General features: G+C 38.5%; 1 protein-coding gene across 1 annotated transcript in view; it reads right to left on the minus strand.

Annotated features, from left to right (window-relative positions):
- Positions 1 to 717: 717 nt before the first annotated feature.
- The window catches only part of helz (helicase with zinc finger), a 57467-nt gene continuing 31132 nt past the window's right edge, over positions 718 to 27052 (minus strand). Inside the window, exons 18-33 of the mRNA XM_008419790.2 lie at positions 25751 to 25929; positions 19708 to 19826; positions 18420 to 18565; positions 16958 to 17105; positions 14472 to 14655; positions 13459 to 13687; positions 12298 to 12589; positions 8770 to 8815; positions 5894 to 6081; positions 5582 to 5786; positions 5394 to 5476; positions 4788 to 5292; positions 3786 to 4041; positions 3003 to 3642; positions 1543 to 1786; positions 718 to 1131 (exon numbers count right to left, since the gene is read on the minus strand). Coding sequence (XP_008418012.1) covers positions 761 to 1131; positions 1543 to 1786; positions 3003 to 3642; positions 3786 to 4041; positions 4788 to 5292; positions 5394 to 5476; positions 5582 to 5786; positions 5894 to 6081; positions 8770 to 8815; positions 12298 to 12589; positions 13459 to 13687; positions 14472 to 14655; positions 16958 to 17105; positions 18420 to 18565; positions 19708 to 19826; positions 25751 to 25929 — 3835 coding nt within the window. The 3' untranslated portion in view covers positions 718 to 760. The remainder of the gene's footprint in view (positions 1132 to 1542; positions 1787 to 3002; positions 3643 to 3785; positions 4042 to 4787; positions 5293 to 5393; positions 5477 to 5581; positions 5787 to 5893; positions 6082 to 8769; positions 8816 to 12297; positions 12590 to 13458; positions 13688 to 14471; positions 14656 to 16957; positions 17106 to 18419; positions 18566 to 19707; positions 19827 to 25750; positions 25930 to 27052) is intronic.

A 27052-nucleotide genomic window follows, 5' to 3' on the forward strand; every position in this document is an offset into this window, starting at 1 on the left:
ATGATGACTAAACTGAAAAGAAAAAAAAAACTGAAAACAAAACAACCAAAAAAACCCCCCTCATAATGCAAATACTAATATGATTTTTTTTTTGTGTGGAATACAGTTCAGTCTTTTATTTTCTTTTTCTGTACAGATTAGAGGAAAAATGTATCTACTTCTATACACTGTTCCTTTCGGTTTCACTCAGTCGACCACTTAGCTTTCATGCAATACAACAAACTGCAGTGGTGTGAACTGTCAGTGTTCACTTTAAAACCAAATGGTTGTTTAAAAAAAAAACAGGAGTTAGAAAAAAGAAGAACTAAAAATGTATTTAAAGAGACCAACTAAAGCAGGAAAACTAAGCAGATAGCTAAATGGTCAAATAAGTCGGGTTTTTTTTTTATTGATCTTTCATTTTATTTGATTTTTTTGTATTTTTGTTTTCTAAGCATTACGTACATGTACAAGTGTAGATAATATAAGTATATATTCATATATACATAATGAGTATGTATATATATACCAGTAATGCATTTGCTATATATATACTGACTTTCTTCACAGATATGTCAGGAGAGAAAAGAATCTGAAGTTAAAATAAAAGAGAAAAGAATCAAAAAAAGAAAAATCTAAAATCTACCATTACAAACAATTCTTTAAAATGCACTTTCCACTATATTTTTTTTTTGTTGAAATTTTACAAAACTTTTACAATTTTTTTTTTCCTTTTTCTTTTTTTGTTGTTCCGCTTTACTTACTACGTGAGAGTCGGCTCTCATTTAAAGTAAGAATAATAACCATTGCTACCGTTTGAGCTTCCGATGCTCAGCTCCTGCAGGAGGGACAGCGGGTCGCTGTTCTTCTTCGCCTGCTCGGGTCGAACGGCTCTCGGTTTGGGAGGCGCTCGGAGGGCGCTCGCGTACGACATGGTGGGCGGCTTTACTAAATTGGGAGCCCCCTGGGTGGGCTCTGTCGGGGGCTGTGGTGGCGGCGGCGGCGGCGGTGGTGGCTGCTGCTTCTTATTGGGCATCAGAGGGGGAAACTGGTGCTGAAGGGAGTTGAGGTTGTGTGGATGCGCCTGCTGCTGCTGAGTGCCGGCCGGTTCCGCCTTCACCTGCTCGTCCGTCTGACGATGGACTTTTGAAGCTGCAGGAGGGAGAAGGTAAACGATAATAAAAACTTACGGTGCTAATGAAATCAAGAACTGAAATCTACGACAATGTATCATGGTCATTTGTAGGTACAAAAAGGAGGAGTAAATTTACGGCAAAAAACTGACATGTTGAGATTAATCTCTGAAGATTTCTAGTCAGAAAATTTGGGAATTTCTGAGTTTCAAAAGTCAAAAATTTGTAGATTTTTTTAATAGAAAATTTCTGATTTTAATCTCAATTTTAGACCATTTATTTCCCGTTTTGTAAATTTTTGACTTTTCAAGCTCAGAAAACAAAACTTGCATTGGTAACGAAATCAGGAATTCAAACGTAGTGTCAGGAAAATGGTCCCCACAAGGTATTAGAAACAAGCGCACGCGCACACACACACACACACGCCCACCTAGAAGCTCACGATGCTGAACTAGTTTGCTGGCTCCGTTGCATGGAATGTTCTGGAATGGACCGGGACCCCCGCCGTTGCTGGGCCAGAGGTGGTCGTGGGGGGGGTAGCTGTAGGAGCCGTGCGGTTGCTGCGGGTGATCCTGGGGCTCGGGATGACAGGGATGGGCTGGAGATGATTCATCCGGGTAGCTGGAGGAGATGCGGCGCTGATAGAGGGGCCGGCCCGGACCTCTCGGTTCATACTGCGAGGGAAAGGAAGGGTGGAGGAGCAGGAAGGTTATATTTATCTGCCTGGACTCGGCTTCAACACGACACTGACGGGAGATTTCATCTAGAATCCACAGCCAGGCAGCTTATTTAAAGAGGGGAGGAACATGTATAGATGCACCGATCCTGTATTAATGTCTACTGGTCCGGATATTCTAAAAAAAAAAAAAAAAAAACGAAAAAAAAAAATTCTAGATTGGATACTAGTGACAATGTGCCTGTTCCATTTGGGCGGTTCTATTCAGTCAGATTCTAACTTTGTTGTCTGAATGACGCCATGATTTATTATTTATTTTACATCATATTTAGAATCCCTAAAATAACTTTCTGAAAAAAAAATTGAAAGGTTTGTTGTAGTTTTACTTTTACATTTGACCAAGGTAGTCAAGATTTTAATTTATTTAATTTTAATTTGGCTGTTTTACTCCTAATTGCTCCGACTAAAAAAAAACATTAAGTTGTGTTATTTTTATGTTTCACCAAGGTTTTAAGTGTTTTATTTGATGCAGAATTATCAAATGAAAGGTGAATCGGTGCATTTCTAAAAGAAACGGAAAACCCAGAAAGAAAATTATTACAGCAACAGCAATTAAAAAAGGAATCGCTTTCCTTCTGCACCTCAAAGATGTAGTAATAAAAGAAAGTTAAAAAAAAAAACAAAAAAAACAAAGGATGAGGGTAAAATGAAGAAAGAGAAGAACGCTTCCTGTTTTTGGTATAATAGTGAAGCTAAATTATAAAATTTGGAACGACAATTTATTCAAGGTATTCAGTAAACCTGAACAAATCCAAGAACAAAGACTTGCTGGAGCCGAGTTTGCTTTTCTCTTCTTTTAAAGCTTTTTAATAAAATTCAGGGTTTCTTCAGGTATTAAACACAAAACCTTTCAAGACCTTAAAAAAACCATTATGAATGAAATTTAAGAACTAAATCATGACGGAAATTAGATTTATATTAAGGGAAATGATGTCATTTTTATCTCGTATAACAAACAGCAATGATAACATGTTCAGAGATGTGGCTGTTTTGTTTTAATAAAAAATATTAAAAAATTTTTAAAAAAGAAACGTTATAAGTCAATTGATCCCGGTTTTTCTGAATCGGTGTCGGCTGTTACTAAACCTCAGACTTCGGAATGGGGAAGAAAAAGTAAGTGGATCGGTGCAAAACGACAAAGTAAGCAGGCGTACCTCGTCTACGCTGTGCAGGGCTGCGGCTGCTGATGTTCTAGGGGACAGAGGGTGGTAGGACTCAGAGTCCGGGCCTTGATTTTGTTGCTGTTGATGGTGTTGCTGCTGCTGCTGCTGCTGTTGCTGCTGGTGGTGTAGTTGCATCAGCACTTGCTCCGGCCTGCTGGGGTGAGCCATCAGGGGCAGTCCGTACAGAAGGCTATGGCTCTGGTTCCCTAGGAGGTGGTTCTGCTGGGACACTGACGCCGCTCCGCCGTGGGACCACTGCGCTTCCTGCAGGAGATACTTCACGTTCGATGGTGGGGGGCTGCTGCCACCGGACTGCGCTGGTGGCTGATTCGGGTAGCTGCCAGCGTTGTACAGTGGGTTCCCCGGGTGCTGCTGCTGCTGCTGCAGAGTCGGGTTGTTGAGAAGGTTTTCGTTGAGGAGGTTCCGGCCGCTTTCGTGGGAGTACAGTCCTGCAGGGAAGGGGCCAGCGTGATTGGACAGGGGGGCTAAGGAGGACGAGGGCTCGCCGGAGGCACGGGTCTGGGACTGTCGATACTGGAGCAGGCGGGACTGAGGCGGCGGCTGCAGTTCGGTCGCTTCCCGCGGTTCCGGCTGCTCCTGGGGGGGCATCTCTCGCAAAAGGCCCGGGTACCTTAAAGCAACGTGACAGACTTTTTTTTTTATTTGAAATTTGACTTCAGGATTGTGTCCAATCCAACACAAACACGATATTTCAAATGATTAACACTTAAAAAAAAAAAAAGAAGAAAAAACACTTTTTAGACTAAGGCTAACCTGGAGCATGTCGGACCCGCGGTGGCAGAGGAAACGGCTTCGTCGTCCATATTGGCACTAAGCCCCCAGGTAGCAGCCCGGAGCAGCTGAGGGGGAAAGCGAGCCATGCCAGATTGAGCGAGGTGGGCGAGCTGCTGGGGCAGAGGAAAGGCAACACTGCCCTGGAGGAAGGGGCCTGCTGCTTCCCCCCACTGGCCCAGTCTGGCCGCCTGCTGCTGCTGGCTCAGCGCTTCTAAAGTCAGGGGACTCTGGAGGTCTGAAAGGTTAAAAAATGTGGGATTGGTTAATGTTATCATTTGAAAAGCACTGACTCAGTGAATTTTAATCATTTACTTATTTGCATTTCAAATCAATACATTAGTAAAAAGGCCAATCACATCTTACTCAAACAAGGAATTAAACGATTAATCAAATTTTAAGTGATTAGTTGATCGTTATAATAGTAGTCAACTAATTTAGTAATCGATTAATCGTTAACTGGAGTATACAGACTTAGAAAGAAGGCAGTTTGCTAGAAGAACTTCATACTCAGAGCAGTAATGAAGCCAAAACTGTACAGAAATATATACATTTGTATTTAAGATTTAAAAAAAACCATTTGTCTGTAAACATGTTCCACCCAGAACTCATCCAATGGCCTAGTTTTAGCTTCAACTTAGCTCCAGCTAACTAGCTAGGCAGCAGGTGTATACTTGCACAGACATCAAACTTTTGCATCTTAGATTTCTTTAAATTCACATACGATATTTAAAGGCCTTAATTTTACATGCATACATTTTAGATTTGATACTTAAGTGACTTGAAATGGTCAAATATTTTATTTTTCGCCTCGAGTGTTGCATCTATTGTTTTTCCTAATGCACCATTTTGTTTTTGCCTGAGATTTGACCAAGCCAGTCACATGGTAGTTTTTTTCACTTATTATATTAGCATTCTACCACTTTCGATGCACAAGCATTTCACGTTTTCTCACTGACATGAAAGCATTTTTTTTTAACCCACCTAAACCGTCCACCAGACTTCCATCCTGTCCATCCTCCCCAAAGTTGCTGACCCTGTTGTGCTGTGGCAGGCCTGGGTGTTGCGCCCCCTGGTGGCCCATGTGAGTCCTAACGGTGCCGCTCATCTCCTCGGCCCCCGAAGACTCCGCCCCGTCCACGGTGGGTGACTGCACGGATCGGTGAGCGGCCACGGAGCCGCTGAAGAAGGAAGCGTGGCTTCCACCGGTGAAGGCAGGACTGAGCTGTTGCTGCTGATTCTGTTGGGGCATCCCTGGATGTGGAGGCTGGCCGACCCGGTAGGGAAGTCTAGGAACGGGGTACTGTTGGGGGAAGGTTCTTCCGCCGGCTGGGTGCGGAGGAAAAGCTGGGCTGGGCGGTGCCAGGTGGTAGTTGAGGGATCTTTGGGTAGATGAAGGGTCTTTTCGGTGAAGCAGAGCGTTCGGAAAGCCAACCAGACCCTCTGGTTGGGAATCTAAACTTCGACTTTGACTGATGTCTAAGTCTCCCTGAACAAAAACACACAAAAATGGACTTTAACATAAGCGTAATAATAAAGGAGCTTTCACAAAACATAAATGCACTTTAATCGACTAATGGGTAAACCTGCCTGTTTTTCCCTTATGTCTGCGTTTTTCCTCTCTGGCGTCTGAAGACGCGTCTGTTCGACCTTTGTGCATCCGTCTACTTTACCTAGAAGTCACAACATAACCTTCAGTCAACTCAAGTGTTTCTCGTTTACAGTTTATTTGCAGCGGCAGCTGATTGGTCTGAAGTTTAAGCACAAGAGAAGCAGACCGTTCCTGATGAGGTCGGCCTGCAGGTCCTTCTCTGGGCTGAGCTGGGCCAGTCCTAAAGGAGAGGGGTGGGCGACGCCGCTATAAGGGATGGGAGAGCCTCGGTTCTGCGGCTGAAGCAGGTTTAAGTTGTAGGCCATGGCCGCCGGGTGGCTCATGATGCGAGGGTCCACAGCAAAGCGGTTCTGGTAACCTGGCCAGGGCAACTAAGGACGACAACACTAAATCACCGATCAAAGAGATTTTTTGCTGGTGCACTGCAATGCAGTGAGGGAGCAGATGACCATTTCAGGTTATTGGGGGGGAAACGTACCGACAGAGGCATGGGCATGACCACATTTCCTCCGTACATAGCTGGTACGTAGAGGATGCTGGCTCCGGTGTGCGGGTCGATGCGCTGCACGGGGCTGGGCGACTTCCCTATGCCGGCCGGCGCGGCACCCAGAGGGGGCGTGAAGGCTCGGATGGGGTTTCCCATCAACACAGCAGGGCTGGATTGCACTAAAATGTGAAGGGTGACAAAGGAATACAATTAAATAAAAAGAAATACACTTGAATGGACTTCCTTTAATGACAATGGCCATTTTTCAAACTACAAACTTTTCTAGAAGTAGATTCGTTGAGGTTTTCTGGTCAATTTAGTGGTTTAAAAAAAATCTAAAGACATAAATAATACAAATGTAAAGTAGAGATTTCTGTCTAGATCAAACATTAAATGCAAAATCTACAAAAAAAAAAACAGACGGGATAAATGGATGGATTAGAGAAAGGATCCAATAGATAGAAATCAATTTCATCGAATTGAACAATTACGATTACATTTTTGGAAAATTGGGTTATTTTTTCACCAATGCACTCTTTTGGTTTCCACAGTTCAGCGTGATGTCAGCACGCTTTTTGGCTGCCATCTTGTTTGACAAGCATGTTTACAGTTTCTGTTTGTTTGGACTTTGAATTCAAGTTGATACTACGATGGAAAATTAGGACCAGATTTTCTTTTTCTTAATTTCGAGAATAAAGTCATAATATAACAAGAATAAAGTCATATAGCAATAATGCCAAATAAAGTTTTAATATTACAAAAATAAAGTCATAAAATTAGGAAAATGAAGTAGTCATTTTGAGACAAATGGAACACAAAATAATGAAAAATTAAAATGAGGAATGTTATAAAACATAACATTTAAATCCTGTAACCTGGTCCTAATGCTCCATTGTGCAACTCATAGGTGGGACAATAAAAGCCACTTTTTGAAAATATTTTCTACCATTTTTTAAAATCTGTTTTGTGAGAAAGAAGTCGATTAAAATCGGAAATCGGGTCCGGTATGAAAAATTTTATTTTTAAGCCACATGGCCAAAATAGATGGAAGGACAGATGTAAAGTGGGACAGACGACATTCTTACGACAGAACAAAGAAATGAAGTTTGCCAATGCAAAGATTTTAATCATAGCAAAAATTGTTTTCTAACTTCATTTTCTTCCCCCTACGCTCATGAGCAGCAGCAGCACCTTGACCTTCAAAATGCAACCAGCCTCATTCCCTACACGGAGTCAGATTTTAGACTTTCACAGATTGGTTTTTAGAAGTAGGCCTGTCACGATAACAAATTTTGCTGGATAATTAATTGTCAAAAAAATTATTGCGATAAACGATAATATTGTTTCAAGACCTTTTAACACTGATTTAATGGAAATGAGCACGTGATTTCCTGCCATAGATAGATGCACTTTATTTTCAAAAGAACACAACACTGGAACTAATAAACTAAACAAACAAAACAACCAAAAACAAAAATAAAATGGATTCTCAGTCTCCACTAACAAAAAACATACTTGAATAAAAACTAAACATAAAGCCAAAGTGGAAATAAATACTGCATCCAATCAAAAGAGTGCAAATTATGAAGTCTGTATTGCCATTCAGTAATCTCTAGATTTAAATAGAGAAAATGAGCACATCCCACTATCTAATGCAGTAGTTCATACAACACGATTTTTTTGGCCCTATTTTCTCTTTACGAAAATCTTAGTACGTTGGCCGATCTAAGATTGTCGCTGGTGATTTCATAACCGATCATCCTGTATTGTGCGGTGTGTTACAGTAGATCGTCGTGGCCGTTCCGATCTATATCAGGGGTTTTCCCCGACTGGGAGCTTAACGCTAAATGTGACAGGTAGCCAATCAGAAAGCGCGGATTCTCCTCCGTGCTTTCTGAGGGGAAATTATGAGGGGAATCCCAAACAGCTGACAGCGCAACACGAAGTCCAGCGGACATCGGAGATGATATTTAGAAACAACATTAACATTTATTTAACATTTCGTGCTAAGAATATAGAAATGATAAGGAGAGGAGTTGGAGCCAAATTGCTACCTCAGTTGATAAACCCGGTAAGTTTTCAGCTGTTCTTCGTTAACGTGACATAAATAGGTTACAATGATTTTCATTCRGTCAGGACTTTACGCTGACTCTAGCCACATGCATCACAGGTAGATTCTAGTAAAGCATTGATTAATGCCTGGTCCTTAACTGGACTCATGGCATCATTTTGTGCCCATGTGGCTGGACACCACATGGCACGATCGAACCCAATCGAACCGTTATACCTAGGATTTCTGTCGGCTAATCTGTCTCTCAGGTTTTGAAAATGGGCCAACAACTCATGTAGTGTGCACTGAACATTACACTGAGGAAGGGAGGGTCATTGCAGAGCACCGGAGGTGAGCCTTTTTTCATTCAGTGTCATCAATAGAAGGAAAAAAAGGCAGGAAGAGACGATAAAGCCGATAATTAAAATGAGGTCGATAGGTTTAATTTATCGCGCGATTAATTGATTTATTGTTTATCGCGACAGGTCTATTTAGAAGTCTAAAAGACTAGTGCAGCCTGCTGACAAACTTATTGTGGTTCCCTAGGAAGATTATTGTGTTGTTGGCTGCTTCGCTCTGATGGTGTCAGCAGCCTCAGGCCTGTGTGTATCCATCTGGGCTGCTGCATCAGAGAGCCCACGCTGGGTTCATTTAGAGGGAAATGATCTAATTGCATGTTTGTTGTTCTTGACTATTTTCTTTGCCAATAAAAACGGCATGCGGGCAGGTACAAATCCCAAATAAACCTAAACAGACCATTCATTACAAATACACACAGTTCGGTAATATTAACAACACACGGGCATTTGATACTCACCGTATCCATCAGGTGGGAGGTGCTCTGTGTGGTTCGCCTGTTTCCCCTACAGGAAAGCAAAGCAATTAGTTATGAAACCACAGTTACTTAGGACAGCAGGAGTACAGCGACAGTAAAATGACACAGAAAAGCAGATTAGTTACCTTATGGTTCTGAGTGTCTAATAAAGAGCGGTCACAACCAGAAGTGCACCAACTGAAGATTTCTGGCCAATTACCAATCTTTAAAAAGCCTGACCTACCGATTCTGATTTTGGTTGATGTTGATTTTAATTTATTTTTTAAAGTCTGAAAAGTTGCCAAATATAGAAACAAAGTTGCTACATTTTGTTGGGTGACCATTGGTTAGAGCAAAAAGGGACAGTAGCTGATTTTAAGGTCTTTGTGGAGATAAGATCGGTGGATAAGACCAGTTCCATGTTCAAGTATCAACCAATCACCCAAGACTGACGAAACTGGTGCCAAGAAATGGCCCATCGGTGCACCCTTACTCACAATTTCAACTTTATGTAACCTTCCCACCATTTAAACAATTGATAGTACCATGATCGGCACTACTGACCGCTTAGAAACTCCACAATATGATCTCCTAAAACGCACCACGCCTTCCAGGTGGCCATGGTAACAGCACTCTCCCATATTGACCCATTGAGTATTTTTTTTTCCTTTTGTCATATTGTAATCCTTGTTTTTTTCACCATTATGTCAGAGGAATGTTATAGTCTGTGAACTTGTGTACAGGCAATAAAGTTAGCCATTTTTGTTAACGGTAAGGTGTTTAAAATGAAGCCAGAAAAAGAAAAGAAACTAACATGTTGGGAAATCTCCAACTTTCATTCATTCAATACGAGAGGGGAACACTTTCAGGAGATAACGGGAAGTCAGAGCTGAGTACAAGTCTTATTTTTTAGCTTTCTACAGCCATCTCTGAACATGTAGAATGCATCGATTTTAAGAGGTTAAGGTAAGGACAGACCATGTTCTACGGATGACATGAAATGCTAATATGAGAAGCTAAATGCTAGTTTAAAATGCCATATCTGTTTTACAGCAATATCACACAAAACCTGTTTTACAGCAACCGTTTTTTTTATTATTATTTACATTTAGAGTATGATTAGGCCTGTTATGATAACACATTTTCTTAAAAGGTAAATTGTCCCAGAATTTATTGAAATAAATATTAGTTGTTTTGATGCCATTTTCAAGTAATATAATAGTAATAATGGCATAATAAAGTAAGAACACATTGTCAAGTATCAATAAACTTTAAATTGTAACAAACATTTAAACACTGGAACTGGAAGACATTTTAAATATTCAAAATAAATCAAGAAAACAAACAACAAATAGAGACAAAATAGAGTTCTTTTGTCTCTATTTGAGACAAAAGAACTGAAGAGTTTTTTCATTCAGTTTTTGGTAAAAAGAGAGAAGAGAAAAATCAAGCAAATAAAAATTATTGAGTTTCTTTTAATTTATCATGCGATTAATTGATTTATTGTGGCAGAATTTTGAGTGTGATGTGGTTTTTAACACGAATAACTTGCAAGAATTACATCTTTTTAATTTAGATTTTTTTTCCCCAAGTGATATCCAAATCATTAAAATAAATATTAACCGGATATTTTAAAAAAAAAGGTTCAGACAGGAAATTGGCCGCAAAATTATAATAAGACCTACACAAACAAAAGTTACAACCTGGTTCTTGAAAAGCCGATGTTTTTAAGTAATACAAGACAGATGGACATTTTTAAAACGTTGGAGAATAACTTGTATTAAATTCGATGCAATCTGAATGCCCTGGTTGTTAAATGTTCACGGTGCGATGACAGAAAGCGTCCGCTCTGTAGTTTTCTCACAGGCAGCTCCGTGTCTCAGAGAGCTGTGAAGTGAGCAGCGCAGGGAGGGAAGAGCAGAGCGGAAGTGTGTGTTTATCCCTAAAGCTGGCTGCCGGAGCCGGGGCTCATTAGGCCCAGTGGGTGATGGCAGCAGGTTGGCAGCTCTGCTGATTTCGTTAACCTTTACCTCAGGGCAGGCGGAGAGAGCAGACAGCCACACAAAGACGATTTAAACCCAGCCAAACAATCTAATAAGAGAACCTTATGTGGAACACATCGCTGATTTCCAGTCTGATTTTTTTTTTTTTTCTTCATTCCTGGCTGACAAATTGGTAATCATAAAATCATTTCCTGTGGTGAAAATTACATGGACTTTTTAGCAGATTTGTAATTTGTTTCCCACCTTCAGAAAGCGTAGAGAATTTTTCTTTTTCTATTTGCAAGAAGTTGCATTATTATGGTAATTTCTTTGCTGATTTGCTAAAGCATAAAAATATGACCAAATATCTAACTAGTCCTACAATATTTTCCAGATTAAACTACACATAAAAGAAATGTTTATTTATTCATTTATTTTTCAGATTTTGGTTTAAAATGTCCAAAAACAAAATCAATTTATAAATCTGCCTTTTAGTTTGAGAGTCGGAGAAGAAAACCCAGCAGGGGCTCTGCTGCAGTTTTGCATAAAATTGTGCAAAAGTGAAACAATAAAGCTGAACTGCTTAGAATTTCATCGATTCTCCAACCTTTTTATTTGTTGTTGTTGTTTTGGTAAAGGTTTGTTTATGCAAATTTCAGGCAGTTCTGATTTATTTTTAAGAATCACATTGGAAATATGTTTTGCCTTTAGCAGTTCTAAAATATTGATGTTAGAACCAGAGATGACGTTATTCTCTACGTTAAAGAAAACTCTGTGATACTTCTGAAGCTCTAAACTAAAAACACACTTTTATTATTATTTAGCATCCAACAGTGGTTTCAGTGTAGTAACTCCATATAGAGAACATAGACAATTACCTAAAACTCCAATATTTCTATGTTCTATGATAGTTTAAAGCTCAAAAGAATGTGCTGCTCTCAGTCTTCATGTTATTTGATCAACATCTTGCTCTCTCTCATAGTCTGGACAAATTGGAGGTAAGTCTCGATATTGATTCTTACATCTGACATCAGTTTAAAAAAAACCTTCCCGATACTGACATAAAACCCGTTTTTAAGTAACAACATCCAGACTGAAGAGAGTTGTTCACCTGGTAGGGCTTGGGCATTCAAGACTAAAAAAAAAAGTTTCTGATAATTTGGTGTTCGCTAAAACTGAAAAATGTAGCAGACCACTCAACTTCTCACTAATTCTCTACTAAAAATATTAACAGAAAAACAAACAAAAAAAAATTAAACTGTCCTGTAACATTTACATATTTTAAAGTAAAACTAAATCTACTTTAAGTATAAAAGTACAACCAAAGACTGATCCAACGTGTGTTAAAGTGAACTCTCCCTAAAGTTTTTGCTTCTGATAGCTGAGATCCTAAATCACCGCTATGACTTCATCAATAACTAATAGTATAATCTGAAACCAAAGGGATTAAGTTGTAATTTATAGCTTTTAAGATAAACAATAGAAACTGTTGCTGGATCTTTTTCTTTTTTCTACCAGCTGTGAGGATTTCCACGAAAAAACTCAATACCTTTGGAGGGGACTGCTGCTGCTGCTGTTGGTGATGCTGTGCAGCCTGCTTGTTGGAGGCAGGCAGACCGTGCTGAGGATGAGGATGATGGTGGGGATGAAGGCCCTGTGAGGAAGACTGGTGTCCCTGAAGGGGCCTGAGGGCCCGAGGGATGAACTCCGGGGCCAGCGGGTTGAGGACGTACGTCTTCTTGAGCTCCAGGGCCTCCAGCTGAGCCTTGATCTGTTCGAAGGTGATGCCGTGCAGGCTGGAGTTCTCGTGGCAGATTGAGATGAAATGCTCCCAGAATTTTCTGGAAAGAAACCAAGAACGAAAATTAAGCCACTTCTAAATGCACGTTAAAAATCAAAGCATCTTTCTGTTTGCTGTTTTTAAAAGCGAAGTTTCCGCTGCGCCGCTGACCTCGACCTTTCGTTGCTGGAAATCTGTGTAAACGGCACGCTCCTCCTAATCGCATCAATTTTACTGGCTGGATGCTGATAGGCTGACATTTGCCAACATCCAGACAGTGAAATCCTTGACATGTTGTTTTGACTAGCGCTGGCAAACCGCAGCCATTATGGAGACGGTTGTGGAGGCGGGCCCACATCAATTCAAACAATGAGCCGGCAGCATGTTGGATCAATTACAGCCCATATCCAAGTAAAGGAGCAAATTTATCCAAGTTGAGATAAATCAGATTAATTCCAAATGTAATCGTTGTTGTATTAAAATTAATTCAATTTGAAAATACTTTATCCAACCCCAGAAGAAAACTAAATGCAACACAATGTTCTTCAAAGATTTGTTGTGGAATAACAGTCTGAAGAAGAGGATGCTCAGGCTTGTTCATCATTGTCTTGATTTTATGAAGATTAGGACCAAAGTTAATCTTTCAACAACTAGACAATCTCTGTATTGCAATCTCTTTAAGAGGATTACAATATTCATTTGGAATAAATGAATAAAAGTACTATTTTTTATGTTAACAAATGCTTGACGTATTACGGAAAAACATTAAATGAGCTATTTTTTTAAATAAAATTAAACAAAAATGTAATTTACACTTTTAACACCAATGTTACAGTAAGATTTAGTCTGTTATGCAGGAGCATCAGTTTTTACCTTACATTTAATATAACGGGCGTTAAATCTGTCAAATGTCAGATTTGAAGGGATTACCTGCAGCGTCCCACAGAGCAGAGCGCTATGGGGTCTCCCACCACTGCGACCAGGGACTGGGCTCTGGTGATGGCCGTGTTGAGCAGCTTGTAGTTTGACAGGAAGCCGTAGTCGAGGTCCTCGGTCGAATCCTCCACCAGCTGCTCTTTGCGTTTGATGGCCGTCTGCTTGTGCTTGCAGGTATGCCGAGTCCGCACCGTGCTGAGGAACAGCACCCGGAACTGTTTACCTGAAAAATAATATATATATATATATATATATTTTTTTTTTTTTACTATTAGTACATTGGTTATTTTACAGCAATGCATCAATCCAGCAGGATCCAATAAAACATTTAGGTTTAGCAACAGAGAAAACATTTAATCTTGTGTTATTAATTCAGCTACAGAGCAGGTTTAAATGTTAGCCAAGATGTATCAGAAAAAAAGCCATCACTATTATTCAATAAAGGGTCAAATTTGGTAATATTGCCCTAGTGCTTGTTGCTGTATTAAAAAGAATACAACATGATCACATTTGCAGAAAAACTGACATGATACTCTAATATTTGTCCAACTCCAGAGCTTGTTGATAAAACAGAGATTATATGTGCAAGAAATGTAAAATCCAAGTGCTAAGAAAACTTTCTGTCCTGTCTGCAAGCTGCGCATTGCTTCAATGGTGTGAATAATGAGACATGAACAAAGCAGCTGGATGCAACACAAGCCAGAGCAAAAGAGAAAAGCAAAAGAAACTCAATTCTCACCAAGTCTCAGGATTGCAAAGAAAGATGGAGCCACTGACAAACCAGAATAAAATACCGTAAAGAATAAAGTTTTACGACATATTTGCCATTTTCACCCAAAGCTTCTCTTTATTTTTCTGCTTTGTTTTTAACGGCGAACTCACTGAATAATTCTGACAAATCTAGAGAAAGAAAACTACCACACCATTTAGGTAAAGATTAGTACACGGACTAGTTAACATGGCTAATTTTCTGTGTCATTTAAAACTTCTCTTTTTGTTTTGCTCACCTTGGACATTGAGCACTCTTTCGACGCTGACCTCGTGCATTCTTTTCTTTCGGAGTTCGGCACGAATGCGGAAAACCTGGTCGGCGTACGGCGACACCACCCCGATGCTGCCCTCGTCCAGCTTCCCCCAGGCCACCGGCCACTTCTTACGCAGCTCCTCCACCCGCTCCACAATCTCAAACACCTACGGAGTGATCGGGGGCATCAGCAACGGGGCTTCAAATTCAACACCACAAGAGACTTGAAATATTTCAGCTCACACAATAATTCTGTGTTATTTATTTTAGCTGAATATGAACAGAATAAGACTGTAAAGAGAGGGAAAAAGACAGCTAAGCAGATGTATGTTAAAGCTGTTATGTTTAAACACGAATGGTAGAGAGAAAACAGCATCTTCAACCGACCAAAATGTGGATGTTTGAAAGACAAACATAAGGCTCCGTTAGTTTTGGAATTGGTGATTCTTTCAATTATTCTTGTGATTAACTGCATTAAAACAATTTTACACATTCTGCAGATTTTTCATTTATACAAGATGAGAATCGGATAAAATACAAATGATTTTATTTTATTTTTTTAAAGAAGAGAAAGATTTTACTGCCTAAATTTCAATCACATATTCTTTTAGTTTTTTAGTGAACGCTTAATTATTTGTAGCAAAGGATGCATCTGCGGGTAAAAAGTACTTCTAACATCAACATGTGAAAAGCTCAGCCTTTTATACTCGACTTATCAATAATTTGTAAGGTTAATCTGTTGATTAATTTGTGATTTGCTTAATAGGAGTTTTTATTTATTTATTCTTTAACATAATTTGAACCAGATGAAGCTGAAACTGTACCACTGGAGGAGTTCTGGGTAGAACATTTAAAATGACAAATGCTTGTTAAACCTTATGTGCAATATGTATGAATTTTTTCATTCAGTAATTGACCTTTTCCTGAGTCTCCAGTTAACAATTAATCGATTACTAAATTAGTTGATTATTTCAAAAAGTGATTCATCACAATTGATCATTTCAGATCATCTCTCTCCCATCATTATAATCAGTGATATTTCAGCAGCAATGACACATTTTTGCTTTTTTTTTTTTTTTTTTGCAAAATAAAAGTAACCAATCATGTTGCCTTTGGTTTAATTTACTTTGATCAAGATTCTTTTGTTTTAATTTCTTATTGCTTATCAAGAGAAACCATGTTAGTCCAGACATAGAGACACACTGTTGGTTTCAATAGACTTCAAAAAGGCCTTTATTGAATAAAAATAAATCCCCCCCCTTTTTAAATTGACTTCACTGACCCTGAAATGAGACTTATGAGAAGAAAAGGAGGCGACACCATGCTGTTTTCACACCATGATGCCTTACATGCACCCGACCTGAAATAGCACTGAGCAAATTTGTGGATATTTTTCTCGCAGAGCCTAAAAGGCAACGTAAAAAAATATATATTTGAAGAACAAAGGGCGCTTTTATGACTTGCATAGCGGTGAGGGATCAAAGAAGGTCCATCAAAACAGGAAGCTGTGGTTTAATGAAAGCAGACGATCTGTAAAACCTGGGATATCAGTGCTGACCGAGCTGAAAAATATCTGGAATATGAAGAGAAGCATTTTTGGTTCAGAGTCGAGCTGACCTTAAAATCTAATCATTCTGAAAGCGTAAAGCTTATTCAAAAGTTCATTTATTTCCAAATTCCAAGATACGAAATCACTTCAAATATAACAATCAAATCCGTTAATTATTTATATTAGTCAGAATTCAGTTAGTGAGTTTTTTTTAAATTTTCTTTAAAATTTCATCTTAATTTGAACTACAATATGCTATACAACTGTAAATGTAAATGTATACATACACATTTAAGTAAAAGCTTCTAAACTCCCTCACTGAATGCTCAGAGCCCAATTCAGACTGCGGATCTGTAGACAGGGTTTCTGCAGGTTTTAACTCAAATTTGAAACCTGCAGTGTGAATTTCATTATGGCTTTTTAAGACCATAATGAAAGGAATTTAAGACCTATTTTTGCACAGAAATGCACGAACTTTGACCAGTCAACTCACAATAAATCTGCACTTATCTGTGAGTGCAAATTTATAGTTGCTAGTATTTTAACATCTAACAAAAATGAGCGTTAGCTGCAACTGTCTCAAGTTACAGAAGTGTGACTCAAACTTTTGCCTGACAGAAAGGTCCAGCAAGAAAAAGAGAAAAAATGCATAGATAATGTGAGATAAATGTTATCTCGACATCAATGCAATTAACATATTTAAGGCCAAGTTACTTTTTAAAACACATTTTAAGACCTTAAGCTTAAATACACAAATTTAAGATTTTTTCTAAAGGTGAGCGGACACACTGGTAAAACAAGAATGGATTGTAGGCTTAGAAGAAGAAATATCTAAATTACACTTGCAGGACAATGTTAAAGCAATGGAAATATTTGTTTCATCACATAACTGCATGAAGTAGAAATGCTCCAAATCGTACCTCTGCGTTGTTGTAGTAGGCAGTGCTATTCTTCTCCTGGACATCTTCTCCTCTGGCTGTGAAGAAGGTCAGCGGGTAGAAATCCTTATGGCACGGCTGCTTCCCACTCGCGATTAGCTTCCCGTCGTAAAATAACTCGGATGTGTAGCTTTGGGAAGAAAAAACAGAGGGATGTCAGGAAAGACAGGAAATGAATATGAAGTTCATAAATGAATATTTCTCATTAAAACTAAAGTAAATAATTGACACATGACTGCATATTAAGGCTTAAAGTGATTTGATGCAGAACTGCTCCTTGCCAACAAACTCAACATGGTTTAATTGTAACAGAATTTAAACAGGTTTCACAAACTCAAATCTTTAAAAGTGAAAATGTTAAGACTACAACAGAAATGTACAAAAGAAATAGATTTTTTTTTTTTATTTGGCCAAAGCTGTATGAGTTGGCAACAGATGCGAGTTAGTGGTGAAGACGGACGTAAATTTAGATAGATACAAAAAGCTAGCTAGCAAACAAGCATTAGTAGCTTTTACTTGGCTTAACAAGGTGAGTGAAATGTCAGTGGGCAACTCAAACTTCTGCATCACAGTAAAGTCTACATGAAATAAGCAAGATTAAATAGTTCATCCAAAACAAAATTTCAAACCTATGATAACGTATTTAATGCCAACTTGCATTTGCTTTAATGAATTTAAGACATTTTAATGTCTTAATTTTAGATGCATGAATTAAAGAATGTGCCGAAAGTTTATTTTTATTTTTAATACTTTTAGGATGCGTGGACATCCAGTGTAACACAGGAGAAACTACTCACTGCTAAATGTGAAACGGTCAAGGTTTGAAATGTGAATGTGAACAAAAAAATAATTAAAAAAAATGTCTACACCTGTGAAGTCTACTCTTTCAGACAACATCCTTAATAATAAAATATTTTTATCTGAATAAATAGGAAAATCTTTCTTAGTAATGCCTGAAATAGTGACTGATTTTAAAATAAGTGAGTCTACATTTTCTTTCCACTATTTTCCATGTTCCGTATATCAAAATCTCAATCATAAACATGTTTAGCAAAACAGCTTCCTTCATGTTATCGCAAAAGTAATTTTTCATTTGTAATAAAATCCTTCAGATCCTGTTATACCATGTTGGTGAAAACACCCTGATACAATGAAACGGTTATATTTAAATTTAAATGTACTTCCCTGTGACAATCGACAAGAAGAGAGGATATAACTTGTGACAATGTATGTTTGTTGTATGAGAAAAATTCTTTACAAATATAAATAACAACCAAACTGAGTGAGAACTGCTCTCCCACCATGTCTGTACATCTTTATTCCACTGGTAGACTCTGCTCCGTAACGTCGGCATTCAGAATAAGCAGAACCTCCCACTGCCTTGTTTAATATCGACTTTCCCAGAACTGATTCGCTGCCGGCAGCGCTGAGTGCTCACACCTACTTGATGATAGCTTCGTGGGAGCGATAGTTCTCGCACAGCAGGATGCGGCAGGGGAATTCTTGGGGGTAGTGCTCGTACAGCCGGTCCAGCAGTGACACGTGCAGGTTGCGCTCCCGTGCAAACTCGCTGTACACAAACGGACTGAGCTGCAAGGCAACAGAGGAAAAGGGAAATTTGGTTCATTTCAAAGTGTCACCCAAGGACTTTGATTTCGTTAAAGCAAAATGAAGTCCATTATGCTTTCCGTTTCACCGAAGCGTTGAAGCTAAAAACAAGGTCGACAAGAAAAATATAAAATTACATCACTTCAGTAAAACACCGGCCGATAAATCGGTCGGCCAGAAAGCTGCAATCGGTGCACCCCTACTTTGGATACAGTCTGTTTACTGAAAGAAATATCTGACATGCTTACTGCTTTCTGAATAAAAAATGATTTCTTTTTCAAGCTCAACAGCAGAACTGCTGAATAATACTTTACAACTGTACACCAGACGACTGGTAGCATTTGATTCATTTAATCTTAGAAGCAATAATAAAAGAAAAAGGATTTGAAAAACAGAGCAAAAATGTCAACCTGAACCTCAAATTCTATTTCAACTTGAGGTTAAGTATCAAAAATGTTTGACCTTTTCTACTTTGACCCCTTTTTATACAAATCAGATAGGTATTAGACTAAATCTTTATTTAACATTGGGTTAGATTTAATCAGTAAAGGCCACAGTCTTCTATGAATATTAAATTAGGTCACACAAAACTACTAAATGGACAAAGTAAAATAAAAGGAAACCACTTTCCTTCCTCTGCAAATACAAAGAACCTGTTTTCCAGGTTAGAAAAGCAAATGGAAGATAGAGATGTAACAAACTGAATCCTGCGTTTGCATCCCGTTGCTCCGTGTTGACTGAAACGGAATAAAGACGGAGTTTGTAAAAAGTAATTATTCAATGCCAGACTCTCACTGTGTCTTTATCCCGCCCTCCCAGATAATACTGTGCACTCCCTGGAAATCACAGGATGAGGAAAATTAGGTTTTTAATTCCTTTTGCTCATGCAGAAAGCTTGACTGACAAAAGTCTTTGTTTCTGTTATCTGTGGACTGGAAAACTCAAAGAAGGCAACAAATGTCCCAAATTCTTTTTTTTTTTTCTTTTAATATCAAATTCTTAACTTAAAATAAAAACATACAAGCATTTCATAGTGAGCAATATGTAGTGCAAATTGAGTTTATAAGTAAAACCAAGCATTAAGTCAAACTTTATTTTCAGTAATACAAATCCTCCGGTCTCACCTGCATATGGTCCCCAGCCAGCACGATGCGGGTGGTCTTGCTAGCAAGAGGAAAAGGCATGATGGTTTCACACTCCATGGCCTGAGCTGCTTCATCCAACAGGATGTGGGTGAACAACCCTTTTTGGGGAGAAAAAAACAAAAAACACAAACTACTAGTTTAGCCTCTGTTCCTCAAAGTGTTGGAGGGGGAAAAAAAATGGAGAAAAATTCTGCAGAGTCAAATGGGTAGGAAAGTTTTTCTTACCCAAAGTTTACCAAACAGAGACATATTAACATTCTAGAGTCAAATTAATCCATTGTGGGTTTAAATTTCAAGCCTAACACCAAAGGACGCCACTCATTCTTTGCAATATATTCCCAATTTTTATTTATTTTTTTTATTTTTGTGTTTAAAAAAAAAGGGGTTGTTTTGTTTATTTAAAAATCAAACCTTAAGATTAAACCACTGAAGCTAACTTTGAGGTCCAAACCATTTTTATCAATTGTCAACTGGACAGGGCAACCCGCAACAAACAAATATGCTGAGAGACTCCAGAGAAACTGGCCGCCCAAAAGTAAAAACTCAAAATGACTACAGCTCTTGAACACTTACAACCCGCCCATAATCCGACACATTCACACCAAACAGTGCTGATGGAAGCAGACCCAGCTCGGCCAACACTGAACCAGACAATAACCAGCTAGAGAGAGATTTGATAATAGAGAAGAAGCTTAATTAAGACGTCAATTTGTGCAAACACACACATTAGCACTTAAATCTTTACATTCTGTTTTCATTGTGGGCTCTAAGATGGTTCTACACTCTCATTTAACCAGTCCTGCAAACCTAAGGCAGGGGTTTTATAGAGAGAAGGGTTGAACCCCGATTTCAAAAGCTCAACTGGTGCTCGGCAGCATGAGTGGGGGAGATAAAACGGCATGGCAAATGAGTGCTGGAGCAAGGAGTGGAGGGGAAGAAAGGAAAAAAAAAAACCCAGAGAGGCTGAATAACAACCAGCGAACAGCCTCTAAAGCTGAACCGGTTTCACAGGGAGGTGCATGCAGACATGAAATGTGACAGCTAAAAAAATAAAATAAAACTTCTGGGTTGTCAGAAAAGTAAACAAGCACCACAAACATGTCTAGAATAAAATTATAAAAGGATGGGCGATCGGATATGGAAAGGAGTTTTTAGTCTTTAGCAGAACCCGTCGAACAAACGAATGCATGCAAACATGCTTCTGGGCATTTTTAGCTCCACTGTAAAATCTGGCAAAAACAGTGCCAGTCTGAAGAATCTTTCATCATAGACAAAGCAGCAAACATCTGTTTTTTGCGCACAAATGCATCGAGGTGAAACTGCGGCGACATCTGCCAAGCCTGTCACACGTCTTGTTAGTGTTACACGTGGGGACCGTCATCTCCAAACAATTCCTGCCAGAGCTCGCTGTGAGCGACATTGTTCTAGAACTTGTTTAACTTTCCAATCAGACTCACGGTGCGGAAAAGCTGTGCTGTAGTTACAGAGTCCAACAGATTTTTGTTAACCCCCTGATACAAACTGCATTGAACGGGAAGCCTCAATCCACATCAACACAACCCAATAAAAGCTTACAAATGATGTAGAGGAGACGGTAGGGATGGGAATGTTTCCCCCCTCCAGGCAAGGAAGGGGAGATTAATCAGAAGACAAGAGGGGGAAAAATATGGCCCTTATGATCAACATGTTGGGAGACGGGCAGGAGGAACATGGCGCTTGATGTTTCACCTTAGAAACAGCTACCGGCGTCGGGGGAATGGATCTCATTATTAGAGGTCCAAATTACATTTTCTACACGTTACAGAGCTAATAATGAAGTTTGCATTTGGAGAAAACCACAGCATAATATTTAGGGGTGAAAGGGAGAGTTCATAAGCAGATGTGAATAAAATCAGAAAGAAGAGAAAACTCTCTCTTCTAATCGTGCGGCCCCTCGAAACACCGTCCGACCCTATATTAGGTCAGGGGAGGTTTGGAAAGTCTGGGCAGAGGTCTGTGAATGAAGCCACACCAGGTCTTGTAAATCCACGCTTGTAAAAAAGGTTTGTCAGATTGGTCATAAATGATTCTGTATGTGTAAAATTGCAGAGCCCGTCTGATGTATTGTGGTTTCTGCTGCACGGTCTGACACGCTTTAGGACCCAACTTAATATCAGATCAGAGAAATACTTTTTAGTTTTTGACACAAGCCTAACTACAGACTGGAATCTTTAAAGCCGAGCTGTAAAATCCCAAAGTCTCAAATCCTATAAATATATACATGGACTATAGATGTTCTGAACCAGGCTTGTTTACAACCTGAATCATTTATCTCATTTATTTTGTACTACATGAGTTTGATAAATATGTAAATATACAGTAGATGTATGTAAATATACAGTAGATGTAATCTGACAGGAGGAGTTTATATGTTATACCTGTTTCAGAAATAACAGCCTGATTATTAACCGTTTCAGCTGAGCTGAAAGGATTCAGCAAGTTTGAGGCTAAATGTAAGACTTTGACACCCGTGTGAGGCCGATAAGATTTTAACTTTAAGCCTACAAAAAACCCAAATAGACTAAAATAACTTTTTACTCAATTTATATTTAAGTTATGCACAAAAGGGTTTCTGCCAGTTTCACCAACTAAAATTTATGGCTTTTAAAACCTTTTTAAAAAACCATTATGAATTAAATTTAAGACCTGTATCATGACATTTTTTTTAAAGACAATTGAATATTTTTGCGATGTCTATAGCAGAGTGCTGAGCTTTTCTGCACAGAAAGCCCCTAGTCTCGGACAGGCCGCCAGCAGAAAGTAAGCCAATGGCAAAGAAGAGACGTCATCCAGGCAACGAGCGATAAATTTATACTTTAGATGATAAGATGCAAAAAAGTTAGCTAGCTAACTACTGAGGGTATATTAGCATCTAGTTAGCAGTAGCCTCAACCACCTGATGAATGAAGATGTCTGCAACTTCCTTGATGTTTTTTACAGAAATTAAAAAAAACTACATAGATTTAGAATAAATAGCTCTGCCTTAGATTTAACAAAAATCTAAGGCCAACTTACATTTTTATGAATTTTTTAAGACAACTTAAGACTTAATTAAGGCCTTAATTTTAGTCTATTCTGTTAGCATAAGTTACTGGAAGCAGGTTACAGCTAACTATGTTAAACTGTTCAGGATATGGATTGTGTCAGTAAGTTGTTTAAAGAATAAAAATGTTGGTGTTCAGTTTGTCAGCTTGTTTTCTTTTTTTAATCTTTTTTTCTTCAACACATATTTTGGAAGGGGTTTAATGGGGAAGAAATATCACAAAATTCCTTGCAAACATTTCTAAAGTAGCGCCACAAAATCAGATTTTGACTGCAAAATGATTACAAAATCCTAGATGTGTTGCCTAATGAAACAAAAGTTGGTGAGTATGTTCTGCCAGCTGATAATTGCATATTTCACACATATCAATAATCCTCTTGAAGGCAGACAGAAACAAGAAATCCTCAAGTTCTTTTCTTCGTTTGAGGTAATTAAACAAGGCGATTCAATAAGAATTAGGCGATGTTCCCTGTGCTGCATCCATCATATCCAGTTAATGAAGCCTATAAATTACTGATAACAGTTTATACACACATCAACTTTTTGTTCGATGCAAATGATGCTCCACTGGCCAGAAACTGAAGTTAGCTTGCAAATTACGCAACACACTCAAAAGACTGCGCTACAGCCAGAACTTAAATAATTTAAGAGAAAATGCAGGGTAGTACTCCAAAAGGGGAAAAAATCTGCTACAAAGTGGAATATGAATATAAAAAAAAGATTCAATATTTAGCATGAAATCTTGATCACTTCATTTCCAACGAGTCAAATCCTGGTGAAACCACGAAGGACACGATTAAAGTCCGTTGTGAAAATAATGAAATGAGAATTCTGGTAGCAACTTTAGGACATGTTTTTTTTTTCTTGCTGTATTAAATGAAACATAAGGGTAATTGGGATTTTAAAACATACATTAAGCACTAAACTGAACAAAGTTGCTCAGTTTAGGTCGTTTCTCGCCTGTGACTCTAATATATGAGTGACTTAACTTATTTAGAGTTAACACAACCACAACAGAGATTATTTTCAGTCTCTTTGAATGAAAAATGGTTGAAATACGGCTTCTAAACTCCAAAAGTACGAGCAGATTTAAATGAAACAGAATAATCAATCTGGACTTCCTGGTAAAACAGCAAAAAGTCAAGCGTTATAGTTGAATCGTTAAATGGACTAAACAGATTGTGGCCATTCGCCAAATTAAGAAAAGCCACAGACAGAATTGTCTATTAAAGCTGCTGCTTGATTCCAGGAACACGGTGCTGCTTTTACTAAATGGTTTTAACTCATTTTGCATCTGCAGGAAAGAAACAACAAAACAGATTTTTTTATTTTTTTTTTTTTACTCACTTTAAGATAATGAGCCAATTGGAACAGTGCAAATTGTTCTCTGCATGTCTGACATCCTGCTTAAGAACTGGCATTTAGAAGAACAAGGGTAAATGTCAGCTTACGGGTAAAATATACTAAATTTAGAGTCAAATAGTTCTAAGCAAATCACCCTTCATTTGGTTTTGTTTGAAAAAAATCATGATCAAACAAGTCAAGTTTTACATTAAGACCAAAATCTTCAAATTTAGTTTCAGTTTTTCCAGCTAATAACATGATACAAAGTTTTAAAAAAGTCAGTTTTGGTCTTCAATATCCATATGATGCATATTTTCAGTAGCTAAGATTCTACCACATAAAAATGGTGAAAACATTGCAATGAACGAAAAGAAACACAAGCAGTCAAAAAAAAGCAAGTCAATCGCAACTGATATCAGCGTCACACCATTAAGAAATGTCAGGGGAATGACATGATTTCTGATATCCTGCAGTTCTTGAAATGCATTAACGCCCAATCAAATGCTTTATCAAAGATGGAAGAAAAGTTAAGAGCCGAGTTTCCATCACAAGATCCGTTACTGCTACTTAGAAGACTCGCAATCCCTCCGTTGCCTTGTTTCCTGTCGATTTTCATCACCAAACGCCAGCAGAGCAGGAGAGATGCAACATGGGGTGGGAGGCCTAATGATGTGCAATACATTAGAAACAAGCAGATGGCGTATCCAGGCAAGAGACAAAGCCCCCTCCCCTGATACATTAGTGCCGGTTATTAGCTTGCGCCGACAAATCGGTTTGTTTTCCACGACTTTGGAACAACTTAAATGAATTCCAATCCGATCTCCCAATGCTGACTGTCGAAGTGACAAGAATAACCAATAACGCAGGTACAATGCACAGAGCAGCTTTTTTTGCTGATATTGCCAATTAAGACCTTTTAAGACATTTTTATGAATAAAAATTAAGACCTATATCACGACAGAGATGTCCAAAAGAAATGAAGTGAACCAAAACTGTGAAAGTCCTGGGATCTTTGTGGTTCTCACATGGTTTACGGGTCGCTAGCTAGTTGGGGAGCCATATGTTAGCTGCTAGCTAGCATGCAGGTATTAGTAGCTTGTTACTGGTAGCATTAACTGGCATGAGCCACAGAAAGCAGTGTGATTATGTTTGTGCACGGCTCAAACTTCTGTCTGATAAAAAAGTCCTACGAGGAAAAAACCTACCTAGACTATTTGGCATTAAATAGTCCAGCCATGACAATATCAAGATCTGCAATTAACGTATTTAAGGCCAACTTACATTTACCTTAATGAATTTAAGACATTTTAAAGCCTTCGTTTTAGATGCACGGATTAAAGAATGCGTGAAGACCCTCATAAAGGTGTGTTTGAAAATAGGCACCAGTTTTTAACAAAATGTATATCTACTAGCTTATAAATAGAAAAACAAGATATACTGCAAAATATGGGGTAGTTTCATGCAGAGTAGGGGGTAAAAAACCCCAACAAGTTTTCTTATTTTTATGATAAATGACTGAAGGCTGATGGAATGTCACATAAAAAAAACAAAAAAAACATAATCAGCTCCTTTAATTCAAGATTATTTTGGACTTACCAGGCTCCAAATCCAGCTGGCAGAGGTACTGGGAGGTGCTGAGGGTGACCACGACAACACGGTGCCTGAGGATGTCCTTCCTTGTGGGCATCTGGAAAGTGACCTGTGTGCTGGAGATGAGACAGTACTGCTGGACCACCGGGTGGACGGTCTTCACCCAGCGGTTCCTGAAATATACCCTGGAGGGACAAAAGAAGGCGGAAAGATGAGGATAAGGAGATGCAAAGTACTAAGAAATGTTCTCTACAAGAAACTCAGAGAGAAAAAGCACACATTTGAACCTGTATAAACTTTTATTCAAGTGTTGTGCAGAATTAAAAAAATAAAAATGGTGCTTTTATGCAATGTCAGACAAGAAAAACCCCTACAGTTTTGACAGAAAATCTGGGCATGTCAAGACAAGCAGGGCTTCTCTACCTCTGGAGTTGCAGAAATATTTTTGAAGAAAAGTAAGAAATTGTGTTATGAGTGGCCTTAAGGTGGTTCAAAAAAGAAATAATGTGTTGACGTCCCGACGGTCTGAAAATATCTGCTGTAAGGTGAAAACAACAAAGGTACACAGCAATTTGTGTTACTGCTGATATATTTGGTCTGCCTGCAATATTCAATAGCTGTAATTCAGATAAAATGGATTGATGGAGTGCCACACTGATTCAGGGAGTCTGACAATTAGGCCACAGCGGAAATAACTTTGCTGGATGTTGACATCGAAATGGCAGACAGCTGAGAAGCGAAGACTGCATTTTCCCAACAACTCATCTAAAACCTGTTCATTTTACACTTATTGTTTAAAGTTTACAGCAATATAACCAGACCGTAGATTTTAGCTTCTTCAGTATTGCTAACACAATTTTCTCTGTGCATTAATTCAAGGTATATTTGCTGTTTGAACTATTAAAATAAGTAATTATAGGTTTTTCAGAGGAGGTCTCAAATATTAGTTGCCTTTAACTGGGAAAAGTTTTTTTATAGTAGTTATGTAAAGCATTTCAAGATTTGAGAGGATCCTCCTCTATGGCGAATTTGCTGGAGAATTACAGAGCTGCTTCAAGGTGTTATGTTTGAATCCCACTTTGTACACTGCAAAAAGTCCCCTTTCAAAAACAAGAAAAAAAAGTACAAAAATAAGGTACAATTTTCTTAAAATAAGAAAAATTATCTGCCAACAGAACAAGAAAATTTATCTTGTCAAGATTTTCTAAAACAAGAAAAAATATCTAACCAAGATAAACCTACAATATCTTAAAATTAGTGTATTTTTACTTAAAACAAGCCAATTTTACTTATACGAGTAAGATATAT

This window comes from Poecilia reticulata, linkage group LG1 (genome assembly GCF_000633615.1).
Source record: "Poecilia reticulata strain Guanapo linkage group LG1, Guppy_female_1.0+MT, whole genome shotgun sequence".
NCBI classification, from domain to species: Eukaryota; Metazoa; Chordata; class Actinopteri; order Cyprinodontiformes; family Poeciliidae; genus Poecilia; species Poecilia reticulata.